The 23,154-nt window shown below is 38.9% G+C and overlaps 1 protein-coding gene across 3 annotated transcripts in view; it reads right to left on the bottom strand.

Annotated features, from left to right (window-relative positions):
- Positions 1–23,154, bottom strand: part of MTREX (Mtr4 exosome RNA helicase) — a 79,294-nt gene that overhangs the window by 51,736 nt on the left and 4,404 nt on the right. For 2 of the 3 annotated variants that reach the window (XM_040977541.1, XM_040977540.1), the window contains 13 exons: positions 20,417–20,554; positions 19,134–19,200; positions 15,941–16,003; positions 15,093–15,205; positions 11,285–11,459; positions 10,204–10,294; positions 8,408–8,532; positions 6,751–6,849; positions 5,938–6,040; positions 4,037–4,168; positions 2,776–2,855; positions 1,288–1,398; positions 87–188 (listed from right to left, as the gene is read on the bottom strand). In XM_040977541.1, the coding sequence (XP_040833475.1) occupies positions 87–188; positions 1,288–1,398; positions 2,776–2,855; positions 4,037–4,168; positions 5,938–6,040; positions 6,751–6,849; positions 8,408–8,532; positions 10,204–10,294; positions 11,285–11,459; positions 15,093–15,205; positions 15,941–16,003; positions 19,134–19,200; positions 20,417–20,554 (1,399 nt within the window). The remainder of the gene's footprint in view (positions 1–86; positions 189–1,287; positions 1,399–2,775; positions 2,856–4,036; positions 4,169–5,937; positions 6,041–6,750; positions 6,850–8,407; positions 8,533–10,203; positions 10,295–11,284; positions 11,460–15,092; positions 15,206–15,940; positions 16,004–19,133; positions 19,201–20,416; positions 20,555–23,154) is intronic. The other variant, XM_040977542.1, reaches the window with a different exon arrangement.

Raw genomic sequence — 23,154 nt, 5'->3', positions numbered from 1 at the left:
ACAACTTAAGCATTTGGAACTGAAAATATAAAGATACATGAGTCAAAGTTGTATTAAGTAAGAGTTACCTCAGTACATATACTTACCCATCGGAAATCCTTCCCATCAAATTTACGGGCATTTGTAAATAAAACCGTCCTTGCTGGCATGTTAATTCCCATGGCAAAAGTTTCTGTGGCAAATAAGGCCTAAAATAAAAAATTATATAACTAAACATGTATTGTAAGCTGGAAAACTTTTTAATTTCAAGTAAAAATAAGGGTATCATTACATTTTGAAATTTGATTTTAAAGTCAAAGTTACAAAGAAAAAGATCTTTCTCAAATGGCTGCAACAGCCAGTGCTGGGCAGTTTGAAGCCACAGCCTACAACTCCAAGGGTCTCCCATGTGCGTACAGGAGCCCAGGCACTGAGACCATCTTCTACTTCTTCCCAGGAACATTAGCAAGGAGTCGGATTGAAAGAAAGCAGAAAGGACCCGAGCCAAGGCTTCCGTAAGGATGCCATTATTACAAGAGGCAGTTTAATCTACACCCCAACACCAATCTCTCAATTCTTGAAATACTGACAGATTTCCTACCTCTTCCTTTTTAGTAAAAAAAAAAAAATGTTGGGCCTGGTGTGGTAGCCTAGCAGCTAAAGTCCTCTCCTTGCACGCACCAGTTTTAGGTCCTGGCAGCCCCACTTCCCACTCATAACTCCCTGCTTGTGGCCTGGGAAAGTAGTCAAAGATGGTCAAAAGTCTTGGGGACCCAGAAGAGGCTCCTGGCTCTGGATCTGTGCTGCTCCGGCCATTGTGGTCGCTTGGGGAGTGAATCAATGGATAGAAGATCTTCCTCTCTGTCTCTCCTTCTCTCTGTATATCTATCTGCCTTTCCAATAAAAATATAAATAATCTTAAAACAAACAAAAAAAAAAAAAACTGAAGCTGGGGACTCAGCACATGGTAGCCTAATGGCTAAATCCTCGGCTTGCATGCACTGATATCCTAGATGCACGTTAGTTCATGTCTCAGCTGCTCCACTTCCCATCCAGCTCCCTGCTTGAAGCCTTGGAAAACAGTAGAGGACAGCTCAAAGCCTTGGGACCCTGCACCTGTGTGGGAGAGCTAGAAGACCCTCCTGGCTTCTTACGCTATACATAAAGAATTAAGTCTCAAGTCTTCTTATACGTAAGAATTATCTAAGTCTTTTAATACAATATATTAAACACATACAAAGGTTGCTTACAAAATTCTTCATAATTTTCAAATTGTTTATCCAATTCTGAAAAAAAATAAAATCATACCTTTATCAACCCTTCAGAGAAGAGAATCTCAATAGTTTCTTTCAGAATAGGAAGCAAACCTCCATGGTGAATACCAATCCCTCGTTTCAAAAGAGGCAGTACATGTTCAACCTATGATTTTGGAATCACATTCATTTTATAATATGTAAGGGAAATTTAGTTTTAAAACAGTAGATTAGCCAAATTAAGAAAGTGGGTAAAAAATGTTTAGTGTTAAACTGTTAATAAAACCGTTTCCAACACAAGCAAAATGTAAACGCATGTCCTCAAAGACTGCATTCAAAATTTAACAGTTTTGGCAAGTTTTAAAATGTTTCAAAATAAACTTTACGGTGCTTTGCTATCTCAAATTTTCTAGCATCTCTCTTATCTCCCTTAAAAAACTACAATCTATGAGTGCAGTGTCGTTATCTGTGCATAATAATCTTAAGATACTTGCAAATGAAAATCAAGAAAAACAACTACAAGACATATTTCACATAAATACGTACTTCATATAAAATCTAATTATCCATGAGTTCATTCTCATTAAACTATATCAAATACTATTAACTATTTGTTAGAAGTGAGCTAAGATAACAAAGAAGTTTAAAGTTTTTAAGTAATAATAGTTATTTCAATTGGAAAGGAAAACTGAAAAATCTTTTAAACCAAATGCTATTAATAATACTTAATTTCATTTCATGTATGTAAGATGCGGAGACATGGATAGCTCCCATGCGCAGATGTCTGCGGTAGTCAGGGATGGGAAAGGCAAAGACCCAGTTCAGGTAATATCTGAGTAGCAGGAGCCCGCCTGAGCCATCACCTGATGACTTGCAGTGCACAGTAGCAGGCAGCTGGAGTTCCGAGGGCCATGAGACTTGAATCCAGGCACTTCAGTCTGGGACTGGAACATCCCCAAAGCCACTCTAACTGCTAGGCCCAAATGCCTGGCCTTATACACATTTTAAATGCCAAGCAATGTGATTATTACAGTTTTTACAGTAAACTGCTTACAAATCAAAGCACTGATTTTTAAAGCAGAGTAGGACCTTGCAATTCTTTTTCACACAACCAAATTTTGAAATATTAAATCAATCTAAAGTGGTACTTTTTAGCTTTTGTTACACAATAAAATCACCTGGGGGATTCATAAAAGATTGTAATTACCAGCACACACACCAGATTGGCTAAATTTAGAACCTTTGGACGAGGCGTTCAGCCATCACGTATTTCACAGTTCCAAAGCAATTATAAACACACTGGACTGAAGCAGTAGAAGCTAAATTTCTCATGAAATGTTTGAGCTTCATTTTTCAATGAAACATAAACCAAGATTATTTCAGTGCATATAGTGAAATATTTTTGCAATAACAATATAACAGTAAAATATAACAATAAAATAACCATTAACAATAATAAAGAAATAAATAAAAATACAATAAAAATGCGAAGTGAACATATGATATTAGCATCTACACTTTGCTTACTAAACTAAAAACTCACCTGAGGGAGCTTTTTATCCTCATCAGATAAACAGTCAATTGCATTATTAAATACTTCCTCAACCATTTTCTTCTCTTCATCTAAGAAAATTCAAGAGCACATATAGAATGTCAGTGATACAAATAATCAGACATGAAAAGAATCTATACTATAAAGAGTAAATATTGGAAATCAGTACTGAAAAAGCTAATCAAAAAAGAAAATAAGTCAAAAATCTCACATAATAAAATACAGTGCCTTCAAAACGTAAACACAGTAACAACAGCCACAGGTGCCTCACATGCAACATTCCGTTCTGGCAATCACAGGGCACGGGAATGACTCATCCATGTTTTACTACAGAGCAGTTTGAATCTTACTGTAAGAAATCACCACTGTTACTGTTACAGCAACAATTCCAAAGTCCATGCTCTGTCACACAGTTTATTTCTGACACTGATTTTTTACACGGTTCATTTCTTACCCTTTAAGTTTAGCACATTCAGCACCACTGATCACAAGAAAAGGCTGAGAAACCATGCAACTGACTCAAAAACAAAAACAATTTGCCTATAAAATATTACCAGTTTTAGGAAGCTAGAGTTATCTGCATTTATTACTTTTACTCATGATCAATAGTAAAAATTATCTAGAAAATGCATAGAAAAAGAAAATAATACAACTGAACTCCAAAATTTTAGATGAGTCAAAACTATTTCTCTCTGTACAGGATCACAAAATAAAAACAGCAGAACTGAATGATAATCAGGCTGGGTCTTCATACCACAATTCTGGACCCAGGCTCTGCTACTATCTAGCTCTGTAACTTTAAGTGAAATACATTTGCAATTGGTATGTAGGAAAAATACATTAATGTATTAGAAAGGTTATTAATTCAATAATTACAGCAAGTAAGGAAAAGGAATTATCTTCTGGTTTGGGTGTTCTACAGAAAGGGTCTAGCTAAGACACACATCCTCAGGAAGCTGGAGAGAATCATGGTAATTGAGGAGCTTACGGGGTCAGAGCACGAGAGGGTGGAGACCCCCAGTGTGGTTCTCAGCAGGGTTCTGGGGATTTTACACACACCCATGCACATACTATCCTCAACAGAAGAGAGAAGAAATGACCTCGTAAATCTTTTGCAAATGTGCTTCATACTTGCCACTACAAATATCAAGTGAATTACACATCTTAGCAATACAGACATAATAAGTACTACCAGAAATATATTTTACATTCATTTCACATACCATAAAGCTATACTAAAATTATATAATACCTGTGTTAAAATCTAATTTGGTCATCTGAAGTGCATAGGCTTCACAATCTTTCTTACTGAAACTGAAAATAATTACAGGTTGAAAATTTCTTTCCATAATCATCTTCACAATCTTGAATACATTTGATGGTCCTACAAAAAGAGTAGATAAACCATAATCAATAATTAATTACAAGTGGATGGGAAACCTAAATATAAAAGCAAAACACTACAAAACTCTTCTAAGAAAATACAGGAGTAAATCTTCATATCAGAAGCAACAAAAGAAAAAAATTAGATTTCACCAAAATGAACAATAGCAATGCAGTAATAAGGCAACCCTAGTCCACAAAAAAAAAAACAAAAAAATTGCAAATCAGCTACCTATAACATCTAGTATTCAGACTACATCAAGAATTCTAGAAACCCAACTTAAAAATGAGCAAGGGTGGGCATTTGACACAAGTGCTTTGCCAGCTTAACCAACTGGGACTCCCAAGTGCAACATGAAAGCATCTAGGCTCAAGTACCAGCTCTCCTCCAACTCCTGCATGCACTTAATGAGCCTCCTGGAAGGCAGCGCACACTGAGTTACAGTGGGTCCCTTCGCTACCCACATGGGAGGCCTCTAGACAGTTCCAAGCTACTGACTGCAGTCTAACCCTGCCCAGATTTGATTTTCTAATAATTTTAAATAAAGACTTACTTATTTTTACTTAAAGGGCAGATTTTACAGAGAAGAAAGAAAAAAAGGAGAGAAGGTCTCTCATTCACTGGCTCAAAAATGGCTGCAATGGTCAGAGCTGAGCTGATTCAAAGCTGGGAGCAGGAGCTGCTTCCAGGTCTCCCACGGGTCCAAGCATTTGACCCATCTTCCAGTGCTTCCCAAGGCCATAAGCAGAGAGCTTGATCAGAAGTGAGCAGCTGGAACACAAACTGGCACCCCTAGAGGATGCCAGCACCACAGGATGGAGGATTAGCTGCTAGTCCCTAGCTCACCCTACCCAGCTTCTGCAGGTGTTAGAGGAGTGAACCAGCACATGAAAGCTCTCTGATGTCTGACTCACAAGTTAAAAAAATAAAGGAAAAAGGATTTGATTAGACATTTTCCCAAGAAGATACACAAATAAGCAATAAGCACACAGAAAGATGTTCAATACCTATAGCAACCAAAGAAACGTATATCAAAATCATATTGAAATATCATTTCATACTCACTTGAACGGCTATAACTAAACAAACACACAGCATATACATCTGACAGAAAGGTTTGGTAGTCTGAGAAGTAATTTGGCAGTTTCCCAAATGGTTAAACACAGACTTTCCAAGTGACTCAACAATACCACTCCTTCAATTTCTCCAGAAGAAAAAATACACATTCAAAGAAACAGTTGTAGAATATGCACGCAGATTTAGGACCGACCACAATGTTATCATGCTTACTTTCGCAAGAAATGCCCAGGAAACATTAAGAGGCAAAAACTAAACCAGTGATCACCTAACTTTGGGAATGACAAATAAAACTAAAGGAAAATGAAATTATGACTGTTAATATTTAAAAGATTTTATTCTGAACTAATGAACACACTTTGGAATTAGAGAGTCGTAATAGTTAAAAATCACTATTTTAAAATTGACAATTTAAGACATATTAATTATAGCTAAATAGAAAATTGTAGTAATAAACAATACTGTGAATATACCAAAGAACACTGAATTATATGCTTTAAGTGTGTTAACGGTACAGCATACTAATTTAAGTCATATTGGAAAAAGAAATCAACTTTCATTCATTTAATTTTATCATATTTTATCTAAATTATATAGCTCCTTAAGGAAAATATACTAATGAGAAAAAATGTCAGAATAATTTAAATACAGAATCTACACATAAAATTTTATAAAAGTAGATTTCAAATTACCCTTGGTTCCTCCTTTCCGTCCTTTCTGGTCTCCTTTGGCCAAATCCCCTGCATCTCGAAGCACTTGCATTGCAGTATTAAAATTATCTTCTCTGAAGTCACCCTAAAATCACAATTTTTTCCCTATGTAAGTGTGCTAACATTTCATAACTCAAAACATCTTTCTATAGCTCACAAAGCTTCCTCACAAATTTAATATAAACTGGTTACTAAAATAATTAAAAAATGGTTTGTGGTAAGTGATAATAAAAATTTAAAAAGTATAATATAAGGCATTTGACTTATGTCCTGTACCCTCCTCTCTGGGCATCTTATTTGTTTTCAAATTTGATTCCTTTTTCACTTATTTGAATTGTAGAGAGAGCTGGAGTGCGATCTCCCAGTTGCTGGCTCATTCTCCAAATATCCACAACAGCCAGGGCAAGGCCAGGTCAAAGGCATGAGCCCTGAGCACCACCTGTATCTCTCCTGTGCGCCATCACCACCTGCCATCTGCCAGGGTGTTCACTAGCAGGAAGCTTAAGAAGAGGCAAGACCCAAACCTCAGCACTCCAACAGGTGAAGCAAATGTACCACACAGCGGCTTAACTGCTGTGCCACAAAGCCTGTGCTTTCAGATATTTTTAAACATGGGAAAATGGAGCCAATCTAATTCATACATAAGAAAAACAAAAATGTCAAATACAATTTTGGCATGTGAAAGTACTTAAAATAAACACAAAATTAATGCATCATTTTTCTCCAGTTTAAAATTTTAAAAGATATAAACGAAGAAGTATGACATGATAAACGTAATAACAATTACTCCCTTACATTCTCATCAACCACAAGGTGCAGACCATCTCCCCCTGCTGGGAAAATGTAGTGTTGCAATGGAGTAGGCCGATAATCTGTGTAAATGACATGGCAAGGCTGTAAGAAAGAATCACACACATAAAATTTAAATTCTTCAATTGAAATTGTATTTGATGTGCACAAATGACCTTGGAGAAAGAACATTATAGCTTAAACATCTGAAAAGGAAAACACTTTTCTAAAAACACCTTAAAAACTATGCAGGAGAAACATGCAGATAAATTAAGGCTACTTAGTTACGCTACTATCCGTATCAATTGATCAGTTCCCTAATCAAGGGCAAATATATATAATATGAGCATTAACTATCCATCATCTAGTCCTGGTCCTGGAGTGCTGCAATTACAGAGGATGCCACTGTAGCTCTGGAGAAGCAGTACAGTAAAACAGAGGATGGTGTGGGTAAATTAGAATTATTCTGTCCTACCAAGGCCTCTCAAAATGTTACAGAAGCAGCAGGTTCTCAAAGCTGTCCAAGATACACAAGATTTCCTTCCCACAGGACCCATGTAGGGAGGAAGGTTACAAAACCACTAAAAGAGAGCTTTGAAAGAGAAAAAAACTAAACTCATGAAGAAGGAAAATAAAGGGCAGAAAAATTAAATCAAGAATAAATCCAGGGCCTGGCGCGGTGGCGCAAGTGGTTAAAGGTCCTCGCCTTGTACGCCCGGGATCCCATATGGGCGCCGGTTCTAATCCCGGCAGCCCCGCTTCCCTTCCAGCTCCCTGCCTGTGGCCTGGGAACAGCAGTTGAGGACTGCCCAAAGCTTTGGGAACCTGCACCCGCGTGGGAGACCCGGAAGAGGCTCCTGGCTTCGGATTGGCATAGTATCAGCCTGTTGCGGCTCACTTGGGGAGTGAATCATCGGACGGAAGATCTTCCTCTCTGTCTCTCCTCTCTGTATATCCGCCTTTCCAATGAAAAAATAATAAAAAAAATAAATAAATCTTAAAAAAAAAAAAGAATAAATCCAGGATCCACAAACAAATGCATGTTATAAGGTCCTAAACAGATGCTAAAGCTGGACTAGAAAACCGAAACAGAAACACAGTGGACACTGTGACTGTCCTTACATGAGAAAAATAAGTCAAACAGTAAAGAAACAGATTTTGCCGCTTCTCCTCTTTCCAAGGCCTTACAGGAATCGCCCTGGTGTGCCGTGGTTTACTGTGTAACTACAGTAAATCATCAGGATCAACTTGGGAACTTCTGGGACTCTGAGCTTCCAAGGCCCTACTCTCAAAAATTTGGATATACTGGGTTTGAGATGGGGATCAGAAATCAACACTTTCAAAAAGCTAGCCAGTTAATTTCAGTAAAACTACTTAAAAAGTAGTTTCATCAAATTTTCCATGTTTAATCCAAATTCTTGTGATGCTTTGGAGATAAAAGAAGTATCTGGTGAACTGCAAATATGTAACAGCTTTTACTAAAATAAAATAAAACAAAATCAGCCTGATAGCTCCACCCTTAAAAAGTAGTTTCACATTAAAATGTCTTGTTCATTCTAGACGGCATTTAGAAAAAATTGCAGGGATGGTACAGTAAGGTCAACTGGAAGCATTCTGAATACTGAAGAAAAAAAGAAAAAAAAACTAAACCAGGAAAAGATACCTGTTTATGTAAATGGCAAATCCACTCAGCGAACTGCCGGGCGTTTGGAATAGTAGCCGAAAGAAACACATAGTGGACATTATCAGGAAGCAAAATAATCGTTTCTTCCCATACTACACCACGCTCTACAAAAGATAAACAGACCATGGAATGAAGTGTCACTTTAGGGACAGTATCTCAAACGATTTCCTCCAAAGTTTACTAACTAGAAAGGCAGATCATTTTACAGTTTTTAACCTAGCCCATCCAGTTGAAAGTTAGTAAGCTGAACCCCAACAATGCCACATATCCCGAGAGAGCCCTGTCGAGAACAGGCTGTTCCCAGATGAAATCCTTTCGAGAAGCCCAAGAGAGCCTCACTGCTAAGGCCAGGCAGACTCATGCCACCCCACTGTGAGAAGCACGGATGGCTTACACAAAATCCCACCCACAACTCTGAAAGATGTACCACCACTATTTCACACGCCATGTTTCATCCAAATTTTCCTTGTGATGCTCTGGAGATAATAGAAATACATGGTGAACTGAAGATACGTAAGCCAGTTTTTATTAAAATGAAATAAAACAAAATCAGTCTGATAGTTCCAGCCTTAAATCAAAAAGGACCCATGATATTAAAACCAAAAATAATTATTCAGTTGATTTTATGAATTTGGAAAGGGTGATATGTTGAAAAAGTGAATTTTTTTTAACTTCTTATTTTTATTGAAAAGTCAGACATACAAGAGAGGAGGAGAGACAGAGAAGATGATCTACCACCCGATGATTCACTCCCCACGCGGCCACATTGGCCGGAGCTGAGCCAAACCTCTTGCAGCTCTCTCACATGGGTGCAGGGTCCCAAGGCTTTGGGCCGTGCTCATCTGCTTTTCCTGACCACAGTAAGGGAACTGTGAATAGGAAGAGCAGCAGCCAGGATACAAACCACCCGCCACCCAAATGAGATGCAAGGTGAGGATCTGGGCATTGAGCCATCATGCTAGGCCCTCAATCCATTCAACTGCCATAAATGTTATGAAGACTCATATTCAATAGGCCTCCTGTCAACCCCCAAATCTCAAGCACATTTACTTTTTCATTATAGAAGGGTAACAGCTTGAGTAAAAAATAGTTGCAACTTACTGATTTTCATTTTATAATTTCCACCTTATTTTCTACCATAAACATACATTTTAAAGTTACTTTAAAAACTAAACTAATAAAAACCAAAAAAATTATGAGGCATAAAGGTTAGAAACTCTGTAACATCAGCTGTATTAGGGAGTTCTGACTCTCAAAAGAAAAGCAAGAACAAAACACACAAAAGAAACAAGTGGCTGGCCAGCGCAGTAGTTAAGATGACCACACTGCATGCTGGAGTGGCTGGGCCCGACTCCAGCATCCTGCCACATCCTGGGTGGTAGTGGTGATGGTGTAAGCAAAGCGGTTCCTATCTCCCATAAGGGAACCCTGGATTAGAGTGTCTGCCCCTGGCTCCAGCTGTCACCAGCCAGTCCCAGCCTAAGCCCGGGTGTTATCCAGCTTGCATAGCACCTTTCTGTCTGTCAAAGTAAAAAGTCAGTTTTTCATTCACTTTATGTAAACTTATATTTTCTTATTATTTAAGGAGTTACATCTGAATGAAATCTTACTGATTATATCACATTATGCTATCCACATCTCAAAAAGGCAGTATTTTATTAGACCTTCAGCCACATGAAAACTATAAGACAAATATAACAACTTCTTGTCCAAAATTCCTAATGCCAATTCTTAAGAGAAATTCATGATGCATATCTCAACATGGTAGAACATACCTGAATCTCTCATATAATGAATTTCATCAAATATTACCCAAGCAACTTCTCGCATAACTTCAGATCCTCTGTACAGCATACTTCGCAAAATCTAAAAAATAAATAGAAGAAATTTAGCAAAATGTTCACATAGGATTTAATAGTTACATTTAAAAAATTTGTATCAAGGAATCTGAGGTGTTCTTTATTAAATAAAACTATTAAATTGCTCAGGAGTTATGTATCTTCACAACATCCCATAAATCAAGTAATACACTCCTTCTGATGAAACCAAAGTAAGTGACTCATCAACCCTACAATCCTGAAGAGAACTGTCATCCTCTGCGCCCCATGTATCTGGACTAGAAAGCCTTTCCATCAACTATCCAAATCCCTAGACAGTCCTATACTGCCCACTCCCTTTAAAAAAATTTTTTTTGGTCTCATCTTTTTCACAATAGGTACACTGTCAATCATCTCGATTCTGGGAGTCTTCCACAAAACAAAGTTCGGAGAACCGATAGTAAACTTCAACCTGAAGAGCAGGTGAAAAGTGAATAATGCTGCTGGCTATGCTCTCTGTCGCCTCACATCTTTGCAAAACACCAGGGTACAATTGAACCAGTAAAAAAGCATTTAGTACAGGGGTCATGCCCAAAACTTAAGGTGCTGACCATTCACACAAAACTTAAGTATAATTATGCAAATTAGTTATACTTAATACAGCACTGTGTTTGAAAAGAGTTTACTTGAATAAATACATAAAAGAAAAAGAATATGGATTCACTACTTATACCCATGTATCAAATCCTTACACTCTGTATACAATATTTTCACATAAATGAAGTAGCAAGCTCTTAAAAACACTTGAATAAAAAATGCATCTATACTGTAAGACAAATAACAAATACTTTCAATTTAGGAATATATTTAAACTTACTGATACATTTTATGACATCTATTTCAGGAAATAGATATTTCAAGAAAATTGATATTTCAAGAAAATAAAGCACCGCCTTGTCTGTTAACAGAAAACAATAAAAACATGATATGTGTTTGCTAAACGGATAAAGACAAAGTTAAATGACACTACATAAATTACCTCTGTGGTCATAACAAGACAAGATGCTGTAGGATTAATAGTAACGTCTCCAGTCATCAGACCAACATCTTGAAATTCTTCATACATTTCGCGGTATTTCTGGTTGCTCAGAGCCTTGATCGGGCTAGTAAATATCACACGCTGTTTCTCCCTCAAGGCTAGTGCTATAGCATATCTAAACATGTGAATGACAATTAAAAATCATTGTGAAACATTAACTTCCATGATTTTAGAAGTTCTACTAATACATAAATCATATCCAGAGTTGTCTTAATTACAATCTTAAATGGACTTTGCATAACATTTGTAAATTATCCTATTACTACAAACTACTATACTATAATTATTATAAATACAAAATGCAGATCTAAATAAACAACATTTTAACTGTCGTCACCTGGAGTTACTTAATTACTCATACTAACAAATGAATGGTTAGTTGTTAAGTTTTCTTTAAAAAATAAGTTATTTTAAGATTTATTTATTCAAAATGCGAAGTATCAGAAAGGAACAGACCAACAGTGACATCTTCTATCTAACTGGTTCATCCCCAAAATGCACCCCAGTCAGGGCTGGGCCATGCTGAAGCCCAGATCTCCATCAGGTCTCTCAGTGAGTGGCAAGGATATAAACACTTGGGCCATCTTCCAATACCTTCCCATGGACATGAGCAGGAAGATGGATGCGCAGATGGACAGCAGAGATTAGAATTTACAATCTGATACGGGATGCTGGCTTTATGAGTGGTACCCTTTTTGTTTTTTTAAAGATTTATTTTTATTGGAAAGGCGGATATACAGAGAAGAGGAGAGACAGAGAGGAAGATCTTCCGTCCAATGATTCACTCCCCAAGCAGCCGCAATGGCTGGAGCTGAGCCAATCCGAAGCCAGGAGCCTCGTCCGGGCCTCCGAAGTGGGTGCAGGGTCCCAAAGCTTTGGGCCGTCCTCGACTGCTTTCCCGGGCCACAGACAGGGAGCTGGATGGGAAGAGGGGCTGCCAGGATTAGAACTGGCGCCCATATGGGATCCCGGGCGTGCAAGGCGAGGACCTTAACCACTACACCATCGAGCTGGGCCCCATGAGTGGTACCTTAACTCCCTACACTAAGATACCTGCACCAACCCACCCTGTTTTCTACAAGTAAAACACCTTTGGCTCGGGGGCCCGGCAGCGTGGCTTAGCAGCTAACGTCCTCGCCTTGAACACGCCAGGATCCCATATGGGCACTGATTCTTATCCCTGCAGCTCCACTTCCCATCCAGCTCCCTGCTTGTGGCCTGAGAAAGCAGTCAAGGATGACCCAAAGGCTTGGAACCCTGCACCCGTGTGGGATACCCGGAAGAAGTTCCTGGATCCTGGCTTTGGATTGGCATAGCATCGGCCATTGCGCTCACTTGGGGAGTGAATCATGGCACGGAAGATCTTCCTGTCTCTCCTCCTCTCTGTATATGTGACTTTCCAATAAATAAATAGATCTTAAAAAAAAAAAAAGAAAAAAACACCTTTGGCTCTACAAATGTGCCTTCAGGAGTTTAGACTCTGTCAGGTTACACAAACATATTATAAACTATAAGGAAAGCATGAAAATGAAGTGTTCCCCCAGGTCCTGAGTTTTTTGTTAATCTACATATATTTCTCCCCATATGTAATAGTTATTAAATCACTTGACCAAAAATTATAGTGAAATTCTACTTGCAAAACATTTCTTGCACGTCTTTTAATAACCTGTAGTAATATGGTACATTGTTAAAGGATACTCAGCTAAGTACTTAAATAGACAATGGAATCAGAATTAAGTTTTACACTGTGGAAGATCTTTCTGGTTAAAGATAAAATTCCTGATCACGACATGTTTATTATAATCTACTCTGGGAAATAAACATAATGCTCCACTTAGCCACCAAAACAATAAAATAAACACTATAAAAAAATTCAATGTGAATTTTAAGAGTAACATATGGAAGAAAAAAGTACAGAAGTTCTACAAATATATTAGAATATCCACTTCTCAATACACAATAGAAGATTAAAAGAAAAACAGCTTGTAGCATAAAAAGGCAAGTTATTGTCTGAGATGCCGTCATCCCATTTGGGTATCAGTTTGAGTCCTGGCTGCTCCACTTCTGACCCAGCTCCCTGCTAACGTGCCTAGGGAAACAGCAGAGGATGATCCAAGTGCTTGAACGCCTGCACACACTTGGAGGACCAGGAAGATGCTCCTGGCTCCTGGCTTGGTCTGGCCTGGTACTGGCCATTGTGGCCATTTGGGGAGTAAACTCTTTCTCTGTAATTCTGCTTTTCAATCAATACATAAAAATCTTAATTTTTTTTTTAACAAGACTGACACTCACTCATGAAATCTGCAGCACACCTTAAACATCCCAGTGAAAACTAGAAAATAAGAATCAGAAGAAAAAAATATTTGGAAAAAAATAAAAACTTGCCAAATTTGTTCCAATTTTCCTTCTCTTAGTAATTCTCTAGATAATTTATTTGAAAGAAAAATAAATTTATATTATGTTTGGTACACTGTGTTTGTGTGTTTATCTGAATTCCGGCCATAATTTTTCCCATGAAAGGAGACCGATTTTCAGTAGAGGAAATCACATATCTGCTGACACCTGCCCTCAAGCTCCAGGCAACAAAGGCATAAACAGAATTTTTTACCAGGGTCACTGACATTCCTGAGCATCTGATGAGGACAACCATGTGGCAGCTGGAACTTGGAGCTGGACTCAAAGCTGGAATCCTCATACAGAACTGGGCCTGCCAACCAATGTCTGAACTACCACAACCACCACCCATACCCACACACACGGTTCTCTAAACTTCTTGAAATACACCTGTTTAAATGTGGCTCTCCAACGGAATGAGGGAGGTGCTTTTAGAGGAAAGTGACATCTTAACTTCTAACTCCAATGTCCTCCACCCCTCACCAGTTTTACAGATCTCTATCCACTCAGGTATCCATTGTGTATACGCAAACTCACTCATATCTCTAGGTCAAGAAACCGTGAGCATGTTTTCTGACTACTGAAGTACTGATACAAATGCATTAACCTTTGAGTACATGTTTTTTTTTTTTCTTGACAGACTCCTAGGAAAGGAATATCTGGATTTTATGACAACCACGTACTTAACTCTTGAAGAAACTATTATTTTCCAAGTGACTACTATTTTATATTCCTATCAAAAATGTGTGGGATTCCCAGCTTCTTTTGCTTCTATTACTATTTAGGGAATCAGCCAACAGATAGAAGATCTCTCTGTAATTCTTTCAAACAAGTAGTTTTTGAAAAATTTATAAATTGCATATAATGATAATAATAAGATAATACATTAAGACTAGGCAGTCTATCTGAATATGGCTTGTCATTTGAAAAGCAATCACTATCACACTAGCAGGACAAAAAGATAAAAATCCCTTCACTAGATGCAGGAAAGACATTTGACAAGCTCAGGATGTAAATATTTTATATACATAAATTATAGACAAAAATCAGGCCCACCTAAAAGCAGAAGAGAACTCCCTCAGACTTGCAAAAGGCATTGAGGAAAAATCCATAGGTAATATCATACTTAATGACAAAAAGAAAAAGTGTTTCTCTCCCTTAACATCAAGGACAAAGCAAGGATATCTCATCTAATCACTTGTATCAATCACTTTACTACAGGTCCTAAAGTGCCGCAAGTTCAGCAAGAAAAAAAAATATAAATGCCATCCAAAATAGAAGGAACAACTAAAAACATATCACTTGCAGAAATCACACACAAAAAATGAAGTTTTTAAAAAATGAAACTACTTACTCAGCGCACACAGTTTTTCCTGCTGACGTATGTGCAGACACTAAAACAGATTGGTTATTATCAACACACTGAATGGCTTCTCTTTGAAAAGCATCGAGAATGAATGGATACTCCTATAAAACAAATTAATACTTGCATGAATATACCAAGCCCTACCGAGAGGCTACCCCCACAATCATTCCTTTATAATTCTCTTCAGAAAATAAAACACCCACTAGAAAAAAACAGGAATAAAAATAATCTTTATGGAGATATTAGTAGCATAGATATTAATTCTGCTGCTTAACTGCTTAATTATGTTTACATTAACAAAATTATTTATTTATAAAAAAACATTTTCCACATATTAAGCCTCACAAGGCACCCTAAAATCAGTACATTTCCATCCAGACGAATTTTCTGAAGCACATTCATTCAACAGAGGCACAACAATCTTATTCCATCACAAAACCTTTCTGATTTACAGAAATCTACTTTAAAAAAGTTTAAACATTTGCTAACCCTTTAAGGCTTATCAGGATTTCAAAAATCCATGTAACAAAAGCACACTGTCCGAGTTTCACTAGAAGCCTATTAAATCATAGGCACAACTTCTGCACATACTTTCCTCTAGGAAAAGTTGATAACCTTCCTAAGATTCTATAAAAAGATTAGGAATCGCTATCTCAATTATGATATCTCACTGTTCAATGCTTGGTTTTCAATGATTCAATTCTTGCTTAGCTGTCTCGCTCATACACAAGTACAAACGCACACAAGCATCACGATCTCAGGAGAGAGCATTTAGTTCTAAGAACTCTAAGGACAAGCGTCATCAAACGATAGAAACCACTGCCCAAAGGACTGACCTTTGCAGCTTTTCCAACTCGAGGTTTGAGTGGTAAGTAATCTTCATCTGCAGGAAGTGCAACCTAATGTAGACAAATTAAAAATGTTTTAAACTTGACACTTTACTGAGAATTGGTGCATTTAGTATTCCATGACCAATGGTAGCTTGACAAACAAGTGAGCTAGAGTGTTTCTGGCAGTGTTACATACTGTAGAACAACATGATTGCCTTCAAGAAGCTCAAAGTACAAACTCAAAACTGTCACTACTAGCATCTATCTGCCGATAATGCAACTGAAAACTGATTTCTAAGTTTATCCCACTAAAGACAGGCTATTTATTAAGGATTGAAGCCAACCTACCTTTGTGTTTTTCATAACTGATTACAGTCTGGTACTAATGAATGTTCAAAAAGCCAAACAGATAGAAAATGGCTTACCACATAAAAGGAACCTATGTGAAATAAAATGATATTCCCTATTTACTAATAAATTTTTCTTCAGTAACGGAACTTCACAGTAAATCAAATTCCCAAGACTTAAAAGTGAATACTGGCCATGCTTATACATTTAACTGTACAGTAGAAATCTAACCATTTAGGGCCCGGCACGATGGCATAGCAGCTAAAGTCCTCACCTGAACGTGCCAGGATCCCATACAGGCGCCTGGTCTAATCCCAATAACCCTGCTTCACTTCCCATCCAGCTCCCTGCTCGTGGCCTGGGAAAGCAGTGGAGGATGGCCCAAAGCCTTGGGATCCTGCACCTGAATGGGAGACCTGGAGGAAGTTCCTGGCTCCTGGCTTTGACTGGCACAGCACCAGCCGTTGTGGTGACTTGGGGAGTGAATCATCAGATGGAAGATCTTCCTCTCTGACTTTACAATAAAAATAAATAAACCTTAAAAAAAAACTAACCATTCAGTGTATAAGCATTCCACAGGGTCAAAGTAACACAGAGAAATTAGGGATCATTTCTCAGAGCAGAGGTCCAGGGGCCGGTATAATGTTGTTACAAGCTAATCCTCCACCTGCGGCGCTGCCATCTCAAATGGATGTCAGCTCTAGGCTTGGCTGTTCACATCTTACCCAGCTGCCCTTTCATAGTCTGAGAAAACAGTGGAGGATGGTCCAAGTCTGTGTGCCCCTGTACCCATGTGGGAGACCCAGAAGAATCTACTGGCTCCCAGCTTTAGACTGGTTGAGTACTGGCCCAAGTGTCCATTTGGGGGAGTGAAACAGCAAATGGAAGATCTCTGTCTCTCCCTGCCTTGCTCGGTAATGCTTTTAAAATATATACATCTTTAAAAACAAAAACAGAAAAAAAGAGCAAAAATTCCAATAAATAAATATTGAATGAAATTAGTTGCCTTAAGAATATTGAGAGTGTCAGACCCGGCGCAATAGCGTAGCAGTTAGGGTCCTCACCCTGAACGCACAGGATACCATACAGGCGCCAGTTCTAATCCCAGTGGTCCTGCTTACCATCCAGCCCCCTGCTTGTGGCCTGGGAAGGCAGTGGAGGACGGCCCAAAGCCTTGGGACCCTGCACCCGCATAGGAGATTGGGAAGAAGCTCCTGGTTTTGGATTGGCTCAGCTCCAGCCATTGCAGCCACTTGGGGAGTGAACCATCAGACAGAGGATCTTCCTCTCTCTCTCCTCCTCCCTGTATATCTGATTTTCCAATAAAAATAAATAAAATCTTAAAAAAAAAAAAAAAAAAGAATATTGAAAGTGTCACTAAAACTTTCATTCAATTATAATCAAGATGAACTGGGTTGAGTTTCAAAAGGAATGAATTTGAACAAAGCCTAGTTTAAACAGAAATGTGATATTCACCTACTATCAACAGAAATGTCATGTTCTAAATGAAATCCACAGAGCAGAACTAAGAGTTATAATTTGGCAATGTATCCAGTATAGTTTAGAAAAAGAATTAGTCTATGAGATGTAATAAACATTCAAAAGCTTTTCTCCTGTGCAGCTTTTTAGGTTTCAGAAAATAAAAAACAGAGCAAAGGAGACTCTAGAAAGAGTAACAGAATGCTCTTAAACTAGAACTAAGATGGAATGCACAGAGTCTATGGGAGCCAGGCTGACACACCCACACACCTTCAGGTAATCCTCAAGCATTTAGATGAAAAAGTCTGGCTCTATAACAAAGCCAAGAACAGGCGACAGACAGTGAATGTGCAGAGCACAGGAGGCTTTGCATCTATGAAGAGCAGGGACGGTTGATTCCGATCTTACATAAGATAAGCCTGGAACAAATCAGGTCTACAATAAGTGACAAACTAATGATCAAGTGAGCATTACAACCTGACACACCAAGTGCTATTCCTTTTTTTTTTTTTTTGCGCTTGTTTTTAATTCATTTTTATTGGAAAGTTAGAGAGAAGGAGAGACGGAAGATCTTCAAGCTGCTGATTCATTCTGCAAGTAGCTGCAACAACTGAAGCTGAGCCAATCCGAAGCCAGGAGCTTCCTTCAGGTCTCCCATGCAAGGTGCAGGATCCCAAGACTTGGGCTGTCCCTTTCTGCTTTCACAAGCCACTAGCAGGGAGCTGAATGGGAAGTGGGACAGCCAGAACACAAATCAGCAACTGTATGGGAGATGCATGCAAGGCCAGGATTCAGCCATGCACTCTGGGGCCCTTAACTTCAGCATCAATTTGCTTTAACGTTTACATTGTGATGACAAGACTCAATAGAACCAAATTACATCCCCAATGTATGCACATTTTCACTGCCAAATGGATACAAGTTATCAGTGAACGCCATCTTGTGGTAGAACAAAGAAACTGCAGTTCATCAGTTAATGAGAGCAAAAAAGAACCATGCATGCAACCTGCAAAAAAGATACTGTGGCAAGATTTAAGACTATGAGAATGAGTAAATACTACAAAATGCTTAGCCTGTGCTGGGTACCATCAGATTTTCTTACATAATTTCCACAATCATTCCACGAAGTACATCCCATTATTGCAAAGTTACAAATCAAAAAGCTAAATGTTCAAAGAGGCTGAGAAATTCACCCAAGACTGTAGTTATGCAGAACACTAGGGCGGTATGTGCAGCTAAGTTTGATCACACAGTCTAGCTCTTCCACTAGACTACACATCCGCCAAGGGTCTCACAGCTAAATGCCTTGCTGACCCTCATGCTAGAGAATCCAAGGAAAATTCCACCTAAGTTAGGGCATGCTCGTACTTACCTCATGTGTACACCCTTCAACTGTTTCAACTGACTGAACCTTGACTCGGGGCATCAGGTCTGTCAAACTTCAAAATACAAATTTACTTTAACATACATGAACATAAACGGTTTTTCCATTATTAGATAGTCCCTCATCTGCATTTTAAAAAAATGATGCTGCCCAATTATAAGCATTGCAAATTAGAAAGAAACCTGATGATTAAGACTATTCAGGGATTATTTCATATTGCCCACATACTGAGAATTCCAAATAACCAGTTAACACTTTTTTACAAATAAAAGAGACTGCCATGTGAATTATTTAAAAAATTATGTCAGCTAAGCTCCAGTAACTAATTTAATAAAGAGTATGCCTACAAACACTGTTAGGATATCAACTCCAACTAACAGACCATAGGAAGTATAAAATAAACTAGCCTAGTCAGATGCTGCTCTAAGGTACAAAAGCACTATTCATGCTCATCAAAATCCTAGGTTACAGTTCTCTGAGTAGATTCTGAAAGGACACAAATATGGATAAACAGAAGAAAAATAAGTGAAGTTCCATGCCGGATTCTTTATTATTTAATTATTGCTTTAAATGTTTACCTTTTGGATAAAACCCAAAGGTTATAACAACAATGATATTTAAGCAGCCAATAATACCATTCTATAATCCTGGCTGGCTTACAACAGCAAGTAGCTGCAACAATAGCTAACTGGGGTTCTTTTTTTTTTTTTTTTTAAATAACAAACTCTTCATGGAAGTGCCAAACTATAATATGGCAACAAGAGAGGAGAGGCAAAAACTCAAAACTCAATGTAACAGGAAAGATGTCAACTAGAGATACTGGTATTAACGTCTAGAGAGTTGTAGCTTTCAACATCAGAGCTATTTTGGTCAGAGATGTTCAAAGGTCTGCCTCTTTAGCAGGAATTCTTGAAATCCACAGCTATTCCCTGCAGCAACAATCCCTTCCAGTGCTCCTTTCCACATTCCATCCCCCATGTCAGCTTGCTTATTTCCTTTTATTCATCTTTTCAAGGACTTTCTTCTTGGAACATTAAAAAAAGAATCCTATCTTCTTAGAGAATCGGATTGAAGAATTGTTTCTCAAAACTAAATTAAGTCTTCTCGATATTATCAATCAATTCTGCAAATCTAATATCTACATTTACATGCTTTTATGAGTGCTTACATTAAAAATTTTCTACCTTCATTCCTCTAATCCAGTAAATACTTTCACAAAATATCAAATATAAAGCAACTTCTAAAACTTGGTGTTTTAAAAGAAATATTACCTTAAGTCTTCAGTTACGGACTCTTCTACCTTGTGTTTCTTTCCAAAAATGGGTTCATCTGTGCCATCAAAATCAGCCTCTCTCTTGTTTTTCCCATTATTAGTAGATTCTGATTGTAATTTGCTATCCAAACGTTTTCTGAAAAGTAAACAGCTTCCAATGAATTATCAGTTCCTATATTCTCAGTATCAGTTCCTATGTCAGAGCCAGAGCAGTAGAGCTGCAGGCAAAGCCGCCACCTGCAGCGCGGGCATCCTACAGAGGTGAGAGCAGGAGATCCAGCAGCTCCATTTCTGATTCAGCTCTCTGCGGGAAAAATAGCAAAAGACAGCCCAAATGCTTGCACCCCTGCAACCACACAGGAGACCTAGAAGCACGTGGCTCCTGGCTTTGGACCAGTCCAGTTCCGGCTGGTGGGGAATGAACCAGTGGATGCTCTCTCTCTCCCTCTTCGTCTAACTTGGCTTTTCAAATAATATGTAAGTAAGTTATGCACACCAATTAATATACAACTTCTACTACAGCTAGAACTGAATGGTGGCAGAAGTATTTCAGCTACACCTGGGTGATGGCTACCATGGTAACCAGAGAAGGGTGGAGTTTGCCTCCAAACAAACCCAGAATGGATGGCAGAATTCTGGTGGGCCCCTCAGGCAGTGAGACCACCATTGACCAATGAGGGGCACAGAACCATATTCCCCCCACTAATAAGGGCCATGGCGACAACCCGCCCTTCCCCCTCCCTCCTGTTTCGGCTTCCATGTCACGGAAACTTCAAAAAGCCCCTTCCCTGCCTCTTCTTCCTCTGCAGCTCACTCCTTCCTGTGTCTGTCTGCTGCATGGGGAAGGGAAGCCGTGACCTTGGTCCCCTGAAATAAGGCCATCTAAATTCTTTTCATATATTCGGCTGAGTTATTCTTTCCCTGGCGGTCGGCGAATCTAACATTTTGGTCAGGGGCAAATCTAACACTGGGCAAAAAGAGAAAACGGCGTATGTGTGTTTCATAGCTTGTGAATGTAAAAAGTGCTATGATCTTCCTAGTTACTGATTTCTGTATGAAGCACATACTACTAAGAAATAGTTTGTTCTGACAACTGTACATAAGTTAATCTGATAGCAATCTGCAATGCATTAAATTCTGCTATATCACAAAGGAACATATTGTTATTCTGCTCATTTTTAGCTTGTTTCAAATACTCCTAAAAGTAATTGCAGACTATCTGGATTACTTATTCAACACAATACAAAGTACTCCTTTAAAATGGGTAAGATATGTGCGTAAAATTAAAACCACAAGTTACCAGAAGAAAAGATGAGTCAATGACTTTATAACACAGGAATGGAAAAAACATTCTTAACCATGAAAAAATTCCAAAAGCAACAAGGGCGACAGCTTTGACAGTAACACTTTTTAGAACAGTAAAAAACAACACAGCAAAAAATACTTGTGATTTAGAGAAATAATATCTCTAATGCATCAAAGGCTCCTGAAACTGAAAGGACTATTTTCTAACAGATGGAAAAAAGCTGTGAAGAATTCACAAATGACGAGAACAAATTGCACCTGAGTACAAGAAACAACACCTTCCTTCTCTCAAGAGATGCGTGTATCGACGCCAACTAAAATTCAGTTACTATCAGATAGACAAAAAGTCCAAGTTCAACATACTCTTCACATGCACAAACCCATAGAACATGCTCACAAGTGGCTGGCTGGATCAACTTTCTACTGCTGCTGTAACAAATTACCACCAACCAACCTGGCAGCTGAAAACTTGGCATTTGCAGGTCAGCTTGAGTGAAGAGTAAGCCAGGTCTGCACTGAAACCAAGGGGCTGCGCTAGCAGAGCTGCGCTCCTTTCTGATGGCCTTGGGGCAGCGGCCAGCTGCTTGCCTCCTGCAGCACACACAGCTCACCCACGTACCATGGCTCATTCGTACCATGCCATCTCTGGTTTACCTTTTCCCTGCGATTACATGGGGAGCCAGGATTATCCTGCCACCTCAAAGCCAGCTCATCACAACCTTCATCATTTTGCCATGCAACCCGTTAACCACTCTGAAAGCTTCTGGGGAGAACCTGGCACTGGGGCACAGTAAGTTGGTAAAGCCACGACCTGAGGTGCCAGCATGCCATGCGGGTGGCTTGATTCAAACTCCAGCTGCTCCACTTCAGATTCAGCTCCCTGCTATTTCGAAAAGCAGAGAAACATGAAGCCTGAAGGCAGAAGATTCAGCCAGCTGAGTGGCTGTGCCAGCCCCAAGCAATGTTCCTTTCTAACAGGTGGATTTCAGGCAATAAAAGAAGACAGGAATGATAAAAATAGAAAATCACCTCCTGGTAACTACTAGCAATGAATACAGGTGCTAAGGCTGAATGCACAAAGTTCCCAAGTGACCAGGCTGAGGGTACTTAACCCCACCGAGAGGGCAAAACCCAGACACTGTGGGTTGACAAGGGCAGAGGGACATGCATCATACACGGGCCCTTCTGACACAGCTGGACCACATTGCAATCCAGCCATGATTCCTGCAGGTGTAAAGACCAAAGCCAACGACAGGTTAAGAAGATAAACCCACAAAGTGGGAGATTCTACAGACTAAATGATCGGGCAGCTCATTTCCCCAGCCAGGGTGTAAAGAAAGATGGGCTAGAATAAAAGGCTTGACGAAAATAACAACCGAAACATCATAACGGGCTTTGCCTGGAGTCAAGTCAGCCAATTAACCAAGAACA

Source organism: Ochotona curzoniae, unplaced genomic scaffold (genome assembly GCF_017591425.1).
Source record: "Ochotona curzoniae isolate NIBS_2020 unplaced genomic scaffold, NIBS_Ocur_1.0 contig_2754, whole genome shotgun sequence".
In the NCBI taxonomy this organism is placed as follows: Eukaryota; Metazoa; Chordata; class Mammalia; order Lagomorpha; family Ochotonidae; genus Ochotona; species Ochotona curzoniae.
Note: the sequence above shows the minus strand (reverse complement) of the source record. Positions and strands in the feature narration are given on the sequence as shown.